This window comes from Triturus cristatus, chromosome 11 (genome assembly GCF_964204655.1).
Source record: "Triturus cristatus chromosome 11, aTriCri1.1, whole genome shotgun sequence".
Lineage (NCBI taxonomy): Eukaryota > Metazoa > Chordata > Amphibia > Caudata > Salamandridae > Triturus > Triturus cristatus.
In genome coordinates this window covers 171,665,820-171,682,545 of record NC_140594.1, presented here as the reverse complement: position 1 = coordinate 171,682,545, position 16,726 = coordinate 171,665,820, and the positions used below count along the sequence as shown (strand labels likewise).

The 16,726-nt window shown below is 52.7% G+C and overlaps 1 protein-coding gene across 1 annotated transcript; it reads right to left on the bottom strand.

Moving 5' to 3' along the window:
* Positions 1-276: 276 nt before the first annotated feature.
* On the bottom strand, positions 277-13,092 carry LOC146783840 (traB domain-containing protein-like). The gene is made up of 3 exons (XM_085632852.1): positions 13,045-13,092; positions 7,297-7,426; positions 277-1,283 (listed from the first exon to the last, which is right to left on the bottom strand). The coding sequence occupies exons 1-3, from the start codon at positions 13,090-13,092 to the stop codon at positions 319-321; spliced, it is 1,143 nt and encodes a 380-aa protein (XP_085488978.1). The 3' UTR covers positions 277-318.
* Positions 13,093-16,726: the final 3,634 nt, after the last annotated feature.

Here is a 16,726-nt window from a genome sequence, read left to right as displayed (position 1 = left end):
TATGGTCTTCAGAAAAAGGTCAACAAAATTCATATGGTTAATAAAAATATCTGATCCCTCTTGTATGACTGACCAAACAGGACCACATTCCTCCTGAAATCCAAAATGTCTAAACTTAGGAGAACCACATCTGTGAGCAGACAAAGAAATTATGCAGCACTCAATTTGACTTAAAAAAAAACGTTCCAACGCTTGAATCAGTTGACTATATAGGGTCAGAATGTAATTTGGCAAAAGGCAATGTAGCTGTCTGGACTTTATATTTTGTCACTTTCATCTGTTTTGCTTCCTGACGCAGGTTGACTTTCAGTTGAGATTTCAAAGCCTGAATTCTGAAATTCTTTGAAGACAGCGTGTTGTTGTTTGTAATGACAGAACTAACTGCACTGTCCTTTTACTGACACGGTAGCAGCCATAACCCACAACTCCAAAAAAGGTGGCTTTTACAACATATCGAAGAATCTTGCTATAAAACGATGGAGGTGGCACACCCATGATCTCTAGTATGTTTAAATCTTCACTCCAGTGCTTTTCAATTCCTGGCACATGACCCATTCCAACCACACCCACAACAACAGATGGGATGCATTTTCCGGGTTCAGTTTCTGAAGTACGAGGTAGTTCTGTTTTCTTTGGTGCCTGCCTTAGCATGTAGGTTAAATAGACATCTCTCTCAGAAACGATTGTTCGATGGAGATCCGGAAATTCCCCAATCATCTCTGCCATCATCTGTTCCAGCAAGTACTTTTGTTTGCATTTCTCTACGTCATCTTCACTGATTGGGTCAGATAAGAAGCAGAGACCCCATGCAAGTTTGACTTTTTGCCATAGAGAAAGTGCAGCAATAGCTCTCTTGAAAGTGACGGGTATGGGTCTATCTCCAAGATGAAATTGACAGAAAGGCACTCTACTAGCCTCCTTGAAAGCTTCTCTGAACTCTCCTCCGGGGGCCATTCCTAGTTGCTCTGTGATATGGGCTGAGACCTTCAACAACAGTATTTGCATCAATCCAGGCATAACCCCATTCTGTTTTATGGCTTGCTGAAGTTTTTCAAAGTTAATTTCTTTGGCTTCCTTGAGTAAAGTCTTTTCGTCCATTTTTAACATGGATACTCTGTACTGACAAAGCTCGACCACCACAACATCAGGTTGAAACTCTTGGATTGTCTTCACAACATCTCTCTTGCTGCTGTCACTAAAGTGAGCTGTGCCAACTATGTACACCTTGCCCCCATCCTCAGTGACTAGTTCCGTCACAGTTTCTGGAAGGGTTGGCTTTTTTTTTTTCGAAATTTTTTTTTATTGTGCAGAAAGAAGGTTACAAGCACGGGCCTACAACCACCAGGGCCGGCCGCTAGTAGGTAAAAGGTCACACAGTACAATCACAATGACTGGCCCACCGGGGCTCCGCACCCTTCAGAAGAGCAGACTGCACATAGAGGAAATCAGGATACACCCTTTTAACATAAATAACAACTTAAAACAAAAGCGAGGCAAGAAAACATAAGATGGGCGTCGGGCCACAGCAGGGGTGCGTCCATATCCGACCACCCGATGGCAGTCAAAAAGCAGGGAAACAAAGAGGTAGGGGGGGGGGGGGAGAGACGGGAATACAAATCTATACTCAGATGTGCCAGATAAGTAAGGAACCATCAAGGATCAGGGGGACAAGGCTACATCAGACGTTTCCACCAGGGGGGGAGCACAAATACTTCCACGATACGCATTCCACTGCCCCCAAATTCTGTTCCAAGCCCCGGGTTTACCACGAGCCACATACACAGTCTTTTCCCTGAACATGCACCAGTCCATGTTCTCCTTCCAGACAGACACGGTGGGGGGCCGCTGCGAACCCCAAAGCTGCGCTATGTCCCTCTTTGCTATCATGTTCCCCAGGGCCGCCCACCGAGTCTGGGCCGCGTTATAGTCGTTGGGCTCCCACCCATTCAGCACACAACGACGCACCTCCGGCAACAGCGTGACCCCGGTGACTCGCCTCATAACCTCATGCACCTGACGCCAGTATTCCACCACCTCTCGGCACTCCCACAGGATGTGGAGAAAGGTGGCACTGTGCCCACAGCCACGCTTACAGAGCCCGTCCTCAGAAAACCCCATCGAGACCAATCGGGGACCCGTCACGTAAACGCGATGGAGGATCTTAAGCTGGACCAAACGGAGACGGGCCCGGGATGGCCACCTCCTTAGGAGATGACAGCGCGGACTGCCAGTCCTCGTCGTCCAACTCAACCCCATCCCCCGTCCATGCCTCCCGTAGACGCACCAAGAGGTCCGCCCGATTATTTATCAATTTTTTATAGATCAAAGAGATAGTACTATCGGGAACGTGACCGTCGAGTATGCGGTCCTCGAGGGGCGAAGAAACCGGGACCGTGGACCCTTCCCCAAAAACCGAGAGCAGGGCATGCCGAACCTGGGCGTAGCGAAAAAACTCCCTCTCACTAAGCTCATACTCGCTCCGGAGCGCCGCGAAGGTCTTGACCGCGCCTTTAACCCACAGATCCCCCACTCTGCTAATACCGATCGTGTCCCAGTGCTCAAAGCCTTTCGTCGTCCAAAGGCTCCCCAGGCGGTCTGAGGCAAACAAGGGAGTAGCACAGTTAAACGCTCACTCCAGCCCATCGCTACATTCGCCGCCTTCCACACCCTTACCGCAATCTTGGTAGGGCCCGTGAGGGTACCACCAGCAGATCGGGAGTAAAGCGCTCTGTTATAATTACCACCGGGAAGCAGGAATTTATCCATCTCATACGCCGGGTTCAGACCAGGAGCATACGTGGCATGGTTAATTGCCGACAGTTGGGAGGCCCAATAGTACCGTCTAATGTCAGGAAGCGCGATGCCCCCGTCGTACCAGGGGAGAGTAAGCTTTGCCAGAGCGATACGCGCCCGCCCGTCCCAGACCAGTCTTCTCTGCAGGCTCTCCACCTCCCGAAAGTAGGCCACCGGAATGACATCAAATGAGTTCTGTAGTGCGTAAAGAAATCTGGGAAGGGACATCATTTTAAACAGGGCCGCGCGACCAAGCGGAGACAGGGGCAACCTACACCAACGAGCCGTATCCACCCTCAAACGTCGGAGTGGAGACAGGAGGTTCTGCTCATAGCGGACCGCCGGGTCCAACGAAACATACACCCCCAGGTACTTAAAGCCGGATGAGGACGTTAGGATAGGAAGTAGAGGCGGCAAGACGGGAGGGCCACCGGAGAGAGGGTACACGCAAGATTTGGACCAGTTAATTATCAAACCCGAGTTTTTCCCAAAGGAGGTGAGGACATCAAAGAGAACATTAAGTGACTGTCGCGGCGAGGTGAGGTACAGCAGAATATCATCCGCGTACAGCGAGACCCGATCCTCGAAGCCCGGGGCCCACCGGATCCCTCTGATAGAGGGCTCCCAGCGGAGCCAGGCGGCGAGCGGTTCCAAGGCAAGAGCAAAAAGCAGAGGGGACAACGGGCACCCCTGCCTAGTGCCCCTCCCGAGAGCAAAAGGCCGGGAAGCCCGCCCATTGACAACCACCTGAGCCATTGGTCCGGCATAAAGCAGCTTCACCCAGCTAAGAAATCCCTCCCCAAAGCCAAACTTCTCCAAGACCGCCCAGAGGAATGGCCACTCGATGGTATCAAAGGCCATGGTGGCGTCCAAGGAAACCAATACGGCTGGTTCAGAAAAGTATTTCGCCCTAGCTAGGATGCCGTGCAGACGCCGCAGATTAAGAGCGGTATTACGGTGGGGGATGAAGCCGCATTGATCCGGATGAATCAGATCACAGATAACGCTCAGCAAGCGGTTGGCGAGGACTTTAGCCAGGATTTTGGGTTCTGCGTTTAAGAGGGAGATAGGCCTATATGAAGCACAGCGGTCACGTGGTTTACCCTCCTTAGGAATCACGACTATAGTCGCCAGACGCTGGTCGGCGGGAAGGGAACCCCTCTCGTTCGACTCCTGAAACATACGTCGGAGGAAGGGCGCGATTTTATCCGGGCGTAGTTTGTATAGCTCGATCGGCAGGCCATTGGGGCCCATGGCTTTGCCCGAGCGAAGGGAGCCAATCGCGGTAGCAATCTCATCGACGGCCAAGGGGGCATCCAACCGCTCACGGTCCTCGACGGTTAAGCCGGGCAGGACAATATCCCGTAGTAGAAGACGAGAGTCGTCTTCATCTCTGTCAGACACCGGGGAATACACCGTCCGGAGGTGGTCAGCAAAGCACTCCACAATCTCGCCAGGCTCAGTCACACACACTCCATCCGCAACCCGGAGCTCTGGGACCACACGATTCACTCTCTACTTCCTATCCAGCCAAGCAATCAATTTACCAGCCTTGTCTCCAGCATCATACAACCTACCCTGCTGCTCCCTATACATGGTCCGGGCAGCGTCAGTAACAAGGGACTTAAACTCGAACTGTTTCAGGCTGAGGGCATGTAGCCCATCCGGAGAGACACCCGTCTCCAAGGCCGCCTCCAACCCCAAGATGTCGGCCTCCAGCTTCTCCACCGCCTCCGTCTTAACCTTCTTAGCCGCCACAATCTGGGATAGGGCCTGCCCACGGAGTACTGCCTTAAAAGCTTCCCACAGGGACACTGCGGACATCACCGACCCATCATTCTCAAGGAAGTATTGGTCAATCGACTTGACCAGACTATGGCGGATCGTGGGGTTCCGCAGGTACCAAGGGTTAATAGGAGCGATCCGCCCAGCAGACCGCGTCCCAGTGTCAAAAAGCAACCACAGTGGGGAATGATCAGAAATACCTCGGGCCAGATGCTTAACCCCTCGAATCCGGGCAGTCTGGGCCGCGGGCATAAGAAAGTAATCCAATCTGGAGAGACTCCCATGCGCCCCGGAGTGAAAAGTGTACTGACACTGTGTAGGATGCATTAACCTCCAGCAATCGACCAGACCGAAGGTCTCCAAGAATCCGCCAAGCCACGCCTGCGCAGCAGGGAGGGCCCTGGGCGGGTGGCGATCCCGGTCGCCCGAGACCACCGAATTGAAATCCCCACCCATAAGCAGAAGACTGTCAGGAAGCTCAAGCAGCATTCGACCCAAGTCTGAAAAGGTGGAGTTCTGGAGGCCCGGGGGAACATAGACAGAGACCAGGGAAAGGGACTGCCCCTCCCACCGCCCAGTCAAAGCCACATAGCGCCCTCTGTCGTCCGGGACTACCCTGGTGATCTCCAGCGGAAGTGAAGAGCGCAGGAGAATGCCAACCCCTCTAGAGCCAGTGGTGAAACCAGAATGGGCAACGAGTCGGTACCCCCCCCTGTTCATGGCATGACAAACGTTACCCACTAGATGCGTCTCCTGTAAAAACACCACATCAGGAGACATACGTCGCAGATACTGCAGCACAACACCCCGTTTGATACGGTCCCCCAATCCATTGACGTTCCATGACATCAACCTCAACCCGTCCCCCCCCCATCCCCTCCAATCGATCAAGGGTCCCCCAGCAGATAGCGCAACGCCCAAGACTAGAATAGAACAAAGACCTCGCATTAAAAACAAAACACACAAATCAAAACCCCCTAACCCCCCCCAACTACCAACTCCCCCCACCCTGCACCCCTGCGGCCCAAAAAACCACCCCAACTTGCAGTGTGCCTGTCGCCCCATAAACCCCATTCTACGGAAAGACCCCGGAGGAGGAGAGGGACCCGTCCCCAACCGCCCCCCACATAGATCATAATGAAACAAAATGCAAAAGAGAGGTTGAACCCAGCCGAACAGTACAAAATGGCAAAATCACGGACCAAAGTCACTCCGAGGGAGACCCGCCACCCTCGGTACCAGTAGAGGGCCCAGGCCGGTCCCCGAGGCCCGGCAGCGAGTCAAGCCAGTCACTCACAGTCGCGGGAGAGTCAAAAAAGATTGTCCGATCTTCGTGCTCCACTCGGAGCCTAGCAGGAAAAAGCATGGAGTACTTGAGACCCAGGTCGCGGAGGCGACGCTTTACCCCCTGGAAGCCCATCCTTTGTTTCTGGACAAGTTGGGTGAAGTCCGGGAAAAAGTTAATAGACGCATTCTCATGGCGGACCGGGCCATGGGCCCGCGAGGCCTGCAAAATCACATCTCGGTCTCTGTAGTAGAAAAGTTTGGCAACAATGGGCCTCGGGGGGGCCCCCGGCCGCGGCCGACCGCCCGGAACTCGATGGGCCCGCTCCACGGCAAAGAACTTACTCAGGCCGGCGGGGGCAAGATGCTTGAGGATGAGCTCTTCCACCAAGAGATCCACCGGGTGGTTGTCGGAGGACTCCGGGACGCCTACGACGCGGATGTTATTGCGGCGGGCCCGTCCCTCAAAGTCCTCCAGCCGCCGGGCCATCAGATCGTTGGCCGACTTGAGGTCGCCGAGAGTGGCCCGCTCGTCCGACACATCCGCAACCAGGGTGGACGTCCGCACATCAAGCGATTGAACCCTCTCGTTGGTCTTGGAGAGATCCGCCCGAATCAGTGCGACATCAATAGCCACCGTGTCGATTTTACGGGCCAAGGCCTCGTATTGCGTAGCAATAGTCTCCTTGATGCCGTTAATGGCGCCCATAATGTCCTGCAGGGACGGATCCGAGGGCATGGACGAGCCACCACCAGCTTCGTCCGAGGGGGCTCCAGCCGCTCCAGGGGACCCTCTTCCTTGAGTATAGCGGTCCATGTTGTTCGTCTGGACCGGACCCCCGCGGAGGGATGTCTTAGTCTTACGCCCCTCGGGGCCCCCCCTGCCACCCATGAGAACCACGCTCACCAACGGGGACCACCGGCCCAGCGTCAAGGGGGTACCGGCCACTCAGTCAGAAGCCGCACCAGATACCGTGATGCGGCCGGGCGAGGAAACCAAAGTCAACGGGCACACTGGTGGCAAGCGGAGACAAGGGCATCCAGCGGAGATAAACACCCAGACGCTCCAATCAGTTACGATCTCCAGCCCCTTGGGGATCCAAAAGTGAAACCGAAAGTAATGGAGCGGCCACTGGCACAGATCCGCTGCCGCTGTTGTTCAATTACACCCCGGCTCCACAGGTCACCCTCGCCCCGGGCACAGCCATCGATTGGGCCTCGAAAGTTCCAACCACCGTAGATCAGGATTCCCAGGTCCGATTCGGTTTCTGAAAGAAGGTCAACGTTCAGCCAGAATTCGCCTTCCAGATTCCGTCAGCTAAGTCAGGATAATGTCAGGATAAATTCCGAGGAGCAGCGAGGGTCCGGGGAGCCCTGTGCTCACGCGACCATCTTGGATGCGCGCTAGCGGAGTCCGAAGGGTTGGCTTTTTTTGTGTCCTTTTCATCTTCATCCCCCAGGGAAGTTTAAAAGCATCTGCATCCAATATGTTCTGTGGAAAATCTGAAACATCATTTGGTCCCTCTTCAGAATCCTCGGACGATGGCATTGCTTCAGCAGCAGCCTGCTATGCAGACACTGAAGTACATAAACACCCCTCCAGGTCGCACACCGCTTCCTGCTGCAACTACACGTGTATATATATATATATTAGCAGTTAGAACACGGTCTGGGTCGCTGACTAAGCAAAGCAGCATAGTTAGTATTCTAGGATGAAATCTACTACTTTACAGCACTTTTGGGTTACCCGAAATGAAGTAAATGAGGAAAGTGGGCATGTTCATATACTTGCATTAAGGAGACTCAACAAAGGCTGCTCAACTGAGAACAAGCATTGGCATAGCCAATAGGTCTCGCCTATTGGATGCTAATGCAGACCTACTAGATTTGCCATTGTTTTTTGACGATATTGTTCATTATGAGCAGACAAAAGTAAAAGTGCGATAAGTGCATGCCTGTGCATGTAATTATAAGCTGGGAAGGTGGAAGAAACGGCAACCTAGAACGAGCAAATGCATTACTAACTTATTATTTAACCCTATACTGCATCTTTAAAATTCCATGCAAGAAGGGTTGTCTTTAATCCAGAATGTAAGTGGAAAGCAATATAATATGCTATGAATGGTGTTCTTATATTTTGGCGGAGAGTTGGGTGAAGGACTACTGTAGGATTGTCGGAAACCCACAGATGTATTAAACAAGCATTGGCATAGCTTTTGGGACCTTATAAGTATTTAGTTATGCAGCACAATATCCTTGGTGCAACAACATCAACTGTTGCATGGCTAAACACTTATAAGGTCCCAAAGGCGAGACCTATTGGCTATGCCAATGCTTGTTCTCCTTGACCCTCAGGAGTTCTTCTTTATCACCCCTTAGGGCTGATGTGAACTTTTCCACCTCCGTAGCAAACACATCGTCTCCTTTAGCTCTGTGTTATCCTAACCTGTTGGTCCTGGGTGATTTCAATATACATTTCAATGATGTTAACTGCCAGGTTTCAAACACATTTATCGATGACCAAGAGAGTTTACTGCTTCACCATTTACTATCTAACCCCCACTCCCAGATTGGGTCATATGCTCGACCCAATGTTTACTTACATGGCGTATGTTGGAATCTGTATACTCATTCCAATGGTATGGTCAAGCCATTCAGCTATCCCCTTTAACCATACTTGTGTCAGGATGTCTGTGATCTTGACTCCTGCACCCTTTGGGGCCTGGAAGTGGTCTACTGTGACACCGGTGAGGCTCGGTCTTGCTTTGAGAAATCTTAATCTGAGCTTGGATCATAATGTAAACAAAGCCAGCATTCAATTAGATAGCTGGCTTAGAAAAGCTCTTGACCAAATTGCTCCTTTGGTCAAACAAGCTGCCCGGAGACAAAAGCCATAAGCTGGGCGGTTTAACAATGAACGTTTGGTTGCTAAAAAGAAGTTGAAGAGGCGTGATCGCCTCTCGTGAAAAACCTATGACCCCCTGCTGTTAGATGAACAATAAAGCGTTACATTGGTATGCTGAAAAGCATTTTTTTAAAGTAAACATTTCAAATATGATGGTGGTAGAGTTCAAAGGTAGAAAAAATTGTAAACCATTCACTTGGTTCATAGGTGAGGATAAATTGTAGGTGGTGAAGACTTATACCTATGTTAGTAGAACCTTTTTTGCAAGATATAAAAAATAATAAGCACCTTAAACAAATGTTAAGATTAACCTAACATTTAACAACATTTTTCACAGCATCCTATTTTAGGGAAACCGCACATGCATGGAATATATATAGATCTGACACTTCCTGGAGCTGAGTAGGGGTGGACTATAATGCCTACACCTGCATTGATAGGACTTTCCATTTTTACTTGCCCCAAGAACGGTATAGGGGAGTTACGGTAAGGCACTGGTCCGTGTCCATGTAGATGCAATGATTACATTTTATTAATCAATGTGGAAAAGACATTTTGTGCATTTAAAAAAAAATTAGAGGAAAAATTCCTATTAGTGTATGCCTTTGATTACATCCCTGTATGAAACTGGACTTATTTGAACATCAATGAGAGTAAGATTATACAGAACTTTTATGAAGTAAACTCAGCTACTTGTGGAAAATGTCCGAATGCTTCTGTGGGACACCGAAACTGAAGAGTTGCATCTGGGTGATACTGCCTAGAATGCCCACCATGTGGAGAAACACAGAGCGACCCTCAAAGCATTGAATACTTATGCCCAAGCAATTGCAAAACTAGTTAGTTGAACTTACTTTGTATCACATGCTCCAAAGCGTTGTCCAAGAGGATTGTTAAATCATGAAACCTTTCTAGCTTTACTAAGAATTTACCCTTTTATAGCAAATCTTCAATTTGCTCTATACAGATAGAACTGAATTTCTCCAGTCATGATCCCCTGAATATTTATGATTGTTTTGAAAACTGCCATTCCAAGATTACTTATTAGGTCGAGCATAGACCTCTTAGAATCACTCTGGACTTTTCACATGCTCGTGCGTGTGTTTTTTTTTAGCATTTTTTCTATTGGGCTTTGCGTGCGTCTTTCTAAAAAGACAGCACACAATTGGGTAAAGGCGGTTGCATGTCGCACCTTTCCCAGGAAATGTATCCGCCTCCAGCCTACGGCTTGCGGGTACGAGCAGGGGTGCCATCTGTTCGGGATCATGTCACCATCTGTTTTTAATTAGCGCGTTCGCCCCCGCTTCTCTCTCGCGCCATTCTTTTTAACCAACCCTCCCTTCACATGCACACGCACAGCCCTGCCAATGCTCTGTTTGCAATGAGAAACTTGTGCATTTGCTGTCATGCTAGGCCCATTGCTGTTGACTTGTAGAAGGAGGAAGGCAGCAGAATTATGTTTTGACAGTGGCAGCCGAGGCAGAGGTAGCAAGGCCTCTGCTTACACACACAGCTCCTGATTTTCTCTACTGTGCTCGCTTTCTGATTTGGTACTGGCATTATATAACGCAATCTTAAGTTTAAGGCAAGCACCCTATTAATGTTATGTTTGACCTCACAACCGCAGGTTCGAACCCCAGCGCGTCTGCTCAGCCTTTCATCCTACTAGAGGCTGATGGACTAATTAACATTAATTTGGTTGGCAATACACATCTGTTACTCTGTACCAAGATGCAGCATACTCCAGCCCCGCCTTCACTTGCACACTGGGATAACTCACTTTCGCCTCCTTTCAATTCTGCTCCTGATTTTCTCTACTGTTCTTGCTTTCTGATTTGGTACTGGCATTATATAATGCAATTTTTACTTCAAGGCAAGCACTCAATTAATCTTATGTTTGACCTCACGACCGCAGATTCGAACCCCAGTGTGTTTGCTCAGCCTTTCATCCTACTAGAGGCAGACGGACTAATTAACATTCATTTGGTTGGCAATAAACATCTGTTACTCGGCACCAAGATGCAGCATACTCCAGCCCTGCCTTCTAATACACACTGGGATAACTCACTTTTGCCTCCTTTCAATTCGGATCCTGATTTTCTATACTGTGCTCGCTTTCTGATTTGGTACTGGCATTATATAATAGGAGCCAGCAGCGGCGGCGCCCAGGCTGCCATCTGTTTTGGGTCAGGTTTCATTTCCAGACCGTGTCGCTTTCATTAGAAGGCGCGTCCCCTCCACCCCACCTCCACAAGAGTGCACTTTCATTTTCTCTAAAACACAAAGAAACAGAAACAAAATAAATTACGGTGACATCTTACTTTTCAGCGTAGTCGTCAGCAACGTCTAATGAGCGGGCTTTGGCCAACAAGCCTACCCTGGAAGGCAACAAGCAGCTGCTACAGCAGTTAAAGCTCCTTAAAGACCACTCATGTCTTGGGTAGGAAAGGAACGATCCTCGTGGGATTTCAGTAAATAGCTACATTGTGATGCTTAACCATTTGTTGACCGGAGGATCATGCTTCTGATTAAACAAAAATTAGAAGAAAGTTAGCAATCAGCATTTTACCCTAACTGTTGAGAAAAAACATCCACAGCAGGTAGGCACAGCGTAACTCTACAGAGTGCATCTTTTCGCTCCCCCCACCTCAGAAATCTGCAAGCACTTCTCCTTTCATTCCATAGGACCACTGCCTGTTCTTAAAAAAAGTTTTTGCATAAATTCACAAAGGAGAAGGGGTCCCTTGTGGAACCCTTCCTGTTTGTGAATGGGTTACCACCAACTAGAAGTTGGTGGTAGAATGCAAATTTTTCGCGGGGGCGTGGCTAAGATGGCCACCGCGACGGACGCGTCTCGCTGAGGCTCCGTGACTGGGCTTTCACCTCGCCCGGTTTCGATGAGCCTGGCTGGTTCTGGCCCACACCTGGCGGTTCCTGGCGGCGCGGGGCGCCCGGTGCCTGCGTTACAAATGCAGCTTTGGCCCCGTGGGGATTGAACTCCGGAGTTTGCGGCGGAGCGGGGACGCCGAGCACAAGATGGCACCCGCTCGACTCGCAGCTCCCCGCATGGGCTGTTGACCCGGAGGATTCCCTGCGGCGCTGCCTCCTGCGTCCGGCTATAGCGAAGGGGACATGGACAGTGTGGGCACATAGGAGGCAGTAATCCCGGACCTCCGACCCTGAGGAAGCAACCCGGGTATTCCGGTGGACGGCGGGGACGGAGGCGTGGGTGCTCACTGGTGCCGGCACCCTCCTGCGGCTTCACCTGGCATGCGGCAGAAGCCTCCCCCTGCTTGGGGCCCACCGAAGGCATAACGCAGCCCGCATGAGACAGTGGCGATCGGGGGGCACGCATTGTTGAGGAGCGCCGCCTCCGCCTGGATCGCCCGCAGGGGACACGTCTACTATCTGCCTGGGAGGCCGTGCAGCCCACTCTTGGAGGCCCTGAACTGTCGCTGGCTGCTCCGGAAGCGGGTGCTGGCGCAGAGGTGAGTCCGCGTGACGGTGAGGGGGACTTGGTGAAATGCTAGGTATATGCTTCGCAGGTGCTGCTGCCACTCGCGGCCATGATGTGGCCTGCCTGAATCCAAGATGGCGGCCCATCGCGCCTTTACCTAGCAGTCTGCACAGGAGAACGGTGGGCCCTGGTGGATGGGGCGAAGATTGCTGAGGCCCAGAGGCTTTACCCCGGCACGTGTCATCACTGTAGCGGCTCGCATGAACTTTCCGGGAGCTGAGGGAGGCCGTGGAGGACTAGTGGTGCACTGACCCTGATCTCGCCTCTTGCTACCGCGAGCTGGAACGGGGCGGCCTCACAGCTGCGATATCGCCAGTCCGGGTGAGAGGACGCGCCCTGGGGTCCCCTCGGGGACGGAGAAAGGGACGGGGCCCCCGCCAGTAGGAGAGGCCGCTGGTATCCCTACGGCTACGTAACGCCGGCAGACTCTATCACCGGAGCGGCCACGCAGTTTGCCGCACCCCCGCCTGCCCAACGGGCGACACTCACCTGCCGTGGCCGCGGTTGACTCTTGGACATTTGCACAAGAGTACTGCGCAGCAACGGAACACAGTGACGGGGGATCCATCATCGGCTAAGACTATGCCTCGCCCCGTTAAAGAGTCCTCTTCGCGTTCACGGAGCCCTTGGCGGACAGAATGGGCAAACCCAAAGCGGCGACGCCGGCCCCCGGGGCTACGTCAGAGGCCCCGGCCAGCCAATCCGGCGGTGCCTCCAAAGCCACTGGATCGTCGGGGGATGCCTCTCTATCTACCCTCACCAGCTGGGCTCCCTCACTACAGACGTCAGCCTCCTCCGCGATGATCATCGTAAGCTCTCGGATAAAGTTTCAGACAACGCGAAAGCGGTCGCCGACATCCAACCTATGGTGCAGACACACCAGGACTCGATGCGTGCCCTGATGGGTCGCATGACCACCATGGAGGAGCGCATCGATGACCTGGAAGGGCGGTCACAACGCTGCAACATCCGCGTCCTTGGCCTGCCGAAGGGAATTGAACGATCTGATGCAGTGGAGTATATGGAGACCTGGACTAAATCATTCACCCCCAGTGATGACCGCACAGCGTACTTCTCCGTCAAAAGGGCGCACCGAGTTCCAGCGCGTCGCCCCCAGCCGGGAGCCCCGCCGCGTCCAATGCTGGCTAAATTTCTACACTTCAGAGACCGTGATGCGGTGCTCCGGGCGGCCCGGCAGTCGGGACCGCTCCGAGTCGAGAACAAAATCATCATACTCTTCCCCGACTACTCCCGAGCGGTCCAGCGCCAAAGGACGTCCTTTCTGGAGGTGAAACGACGCCTACGGGCGGAGAAAATACAGTACTCCCTGCTTTTTCCCGGCCCGTCTTAAAATCATACACGATGGCGTTACTCACTTTTTTACAACCCCGGAGGAGGCACATGACTGGGCGGACCAAAACTGTGCCGCTGGCCATCGGGCGGGGCGCACCCAGGAACAACGTGTGAGAGCAGCGGGCCCCAGAAGACAACGCTCGCGGAGGCGAAACTGTCCAAGTACCCCCGCATCGCTTCCACATACCCTGGGGTCCCCGGACCTGGAGCAGATAGTTCAGGAGAGGCGCCAGGCCCTGAAAGCGGCAGCGGCCTTTGTCCCGCCTCCCCAGCAACGGACCTTGAACGCGCCCCCCATATATTTACATCGGAGGAGGAGGGGGACAGCGAGGCGACGCAGTCCGGGGTGGACTCGGTGGCTCTGCCCTCGGTCACCCCGCGAACGGCGGACGACCTGATATGACTGGACCCTTGCAACATGTTGAGCATTTATGGCGAGGTGCGATGCCCTCAATGCACTGATACTGATAGCTCCCGCGCTGCACGCGTCCCCTCACCACCTCTGGGCCTACTATCCCCAGATGCAAATAGGCAGACCAGCAGCTAGTCACAGATAGCGCGCATAGCCCACATGTTGAGACCCCTAGCGGACACGGGCTGACACCCCTATATTATGTTGATGCTCTCGCACCAATTGAGAACTAGTTTGGACGTATCGCCTATTACGATAGGTCCCCCGCGTTGTGGCAGGTTATTTTTGCCTCACCCCAGTTTTCCCTTCCCCTTGAACACGAATCTTCTGCACTGTGTCCTAGTCCACAAGTCGCTGAGCAGCTGCATGGACATCTTAGTGGAGCGGGCATGGGGAGAATGGGTCAGAGCTTGGTACTTCCGGGGGAGCCCGCTGGCCCATCCTGCGCTATACGCTGTACACGTGCACTGATGGCACACACTGGTAGAACCACAACTCTTACACTGAATGTGCGCGGCATGCATACTGCGCGCAAGAGATATTCTATATATGCATACATCAAGCGCCACCAAGCACAAATTGCGTTTCTGCAGGAGACGCACCCTACAGCAGGCGAGGTGGTGAAATTGCGCAGGCGATGGAGGGGAACCATATGCGCCACGACTTATTCGGCCTTTGCCCGGGGCACCCTCATATGGGTACGTCCTGGGGTTCCATTTCAGGAACAGTCACACATAATTGATCCAGCTGGTCGATACGTTTTACTACTAGGCCAGTTGGATGGTCAGGCAGTACTACTGGGAAGCATCTATGGGCCCAACGTCGACCAAAATAAACTTTGGGATGTGCTGTCCACTCCCTTAAGCACATACACACAAGTACCCTGGATCCTGGGTGGGGATTATAACTGCGTGCAAAACGTAGCACTGGACAGGTCCCATCCTCCCCATCCGACATCCCCCATTGTAGTGCAGGCAAAGCGGTTTGCAACATGGGCGCAACACTGGTCCCTTGCGGATGCTTGGGGAACCCGGAATCCTACCACCGGACTCTACTCGTTCCACTCCAAACCTCATGGTCCTAGGGTGCGCCTGGACTGTTTCCTCTGCTCCCCTACCATCCTACCTATCATCTCAGACACGGACTATTTGGGTAGAACCATATCAGACCATGACGCCGACACAATAACAATCCGATGGCGCCCGCCACGCCCTCCTGTCCCTAACTGGCGCCTCCCTAGGGATAGTCTTGATGACCCGGTATTTAAGCGAACTCTAGCGGACCACATCCGCCAATATTCCCAGGAGAACACAGGCACGGCCACTACACGCGTGCAGGAGTGGGATGCCTTCAAGGTCGTAATGCGTGGTACCTGCATTCGCCACATCACGGGAGTCCGACGGGTCCTGGAGCGGGACATCCAGAAGGCGGAACAAGCGTTAGCCGAGCTTACCAAAGAGACCAACCCGGCTAGCGCCACGCCGGCTCAGATAGCTGGCGCCGAGATTGCCTACGCAGAGGCGCTGGCAAGTATGCGCCGATATAATTTCGCGGCGTATGCAGCTCGGGTCCATAAAGAGGGCAACCGGGCGGGCACGTAATTAGCATGGCTTGTTAAGCAGGATTCGACCCTTCCGCCCATCACGGCCATTCGTAATGCTCAAGGCACTCTGTTATACTCGCAGGACCTGATTCTCAAAGCCTTTCAGGAGCATCACACGCTATTATATGCCAGCCCCCCCACGGTATCGGACGACACCCTTTCCGATTTTCTAGATCGCTTCCAGCTACCCCACATAGATCTTGACACACGCCAAGACCTCGACGGACCTATCAGGGCGACCGAGATTAGGCACGCAATGAAGGAGCTAGCTACCCACAAGGCCCCTGGTTTAGATGGCCTTCCGCTAGAATGTTATCACACCTTCGCGTCCCAATTAGTCCCCCAGCTGGAGTCACAATTCCAGGCAGCCCTAGACGAGGGAGCTTTACCCCAATCCATGTGTGAATCAGTCATAGTGTCCCTTCTCAAGCCGGATAGGGACCCTCACCAACTGGGCTCCTATCGACCCATAGCCTTATTGCCAGCAGACTATAACATTTACGGGAAAATCTTGACGGATAGGTACGCTGCGGTCCTTCCGCAGCTAATCCACCCGGATCAGAACGGATTTGTCCCAGGCAGGCATACCTCTTATAACATCCGGCGGCTGTTCTACGTTCAGGACCAGATACGGGATTGGTTCCCCCGGGCAGCGTGTCTGGTGCTAGACCTCGAAAAAGCGTTTGACACTCTCTCGTGGGCTTACCTGTTTCGGGTCCTGCAACGCATGGGCATTGGACCCAGGCTACATGCCTACACTCAGCTCAGCTACTCCGCGCCCAGCTCCAGAGCGCGACTAGGCCGCCTTATTTCGGCCTCCTTTCCAGTCCGTCGTGGCACCAGACAAGGATGTCCACTCTCCCCCTTACTTTTCGCCATGGCGATGGAGCCTTTGGCGACTCTCCTCCACGCCGCGGGTGAAGAGTGGGGTATCCCAATTGGCGATTCCACCCACTCAGTATCGTTATATGCTGACGACGTGCTTATATATGTCCGGGATATTACAGCTGATTTAACTCCTATACTGCGTATCCTACAAGACTTTGCGGAAGTGGCAGGACTCAAAGTCAACTG

Bases quoted from the DNA above. Each gene is read 5' to 3' on its own strand.
- LOC146783840 (XM_085632852.1), bottom strand. From the start codon at position 13,092: ATGATCATCGCGGAGGAGGCTGACGTCTGTAGTGAGGGAGCCCAGCTG. The intron at 7,427-13,044 runs GTGAGGGTAGAT...TCTGCATAGCAG, and splicing joins GTAGTGAGGGAGCCCAGCTG to GCTGCTGCTGAAGCAATGCC. The intron at 1,284-7,296 runs AAAAAAAGCCAA...AAATTTCGAAAA, and splicing joins GATGAAGATGAAAAGGACAC to AAAAAAAGCCAACCCTTCCA.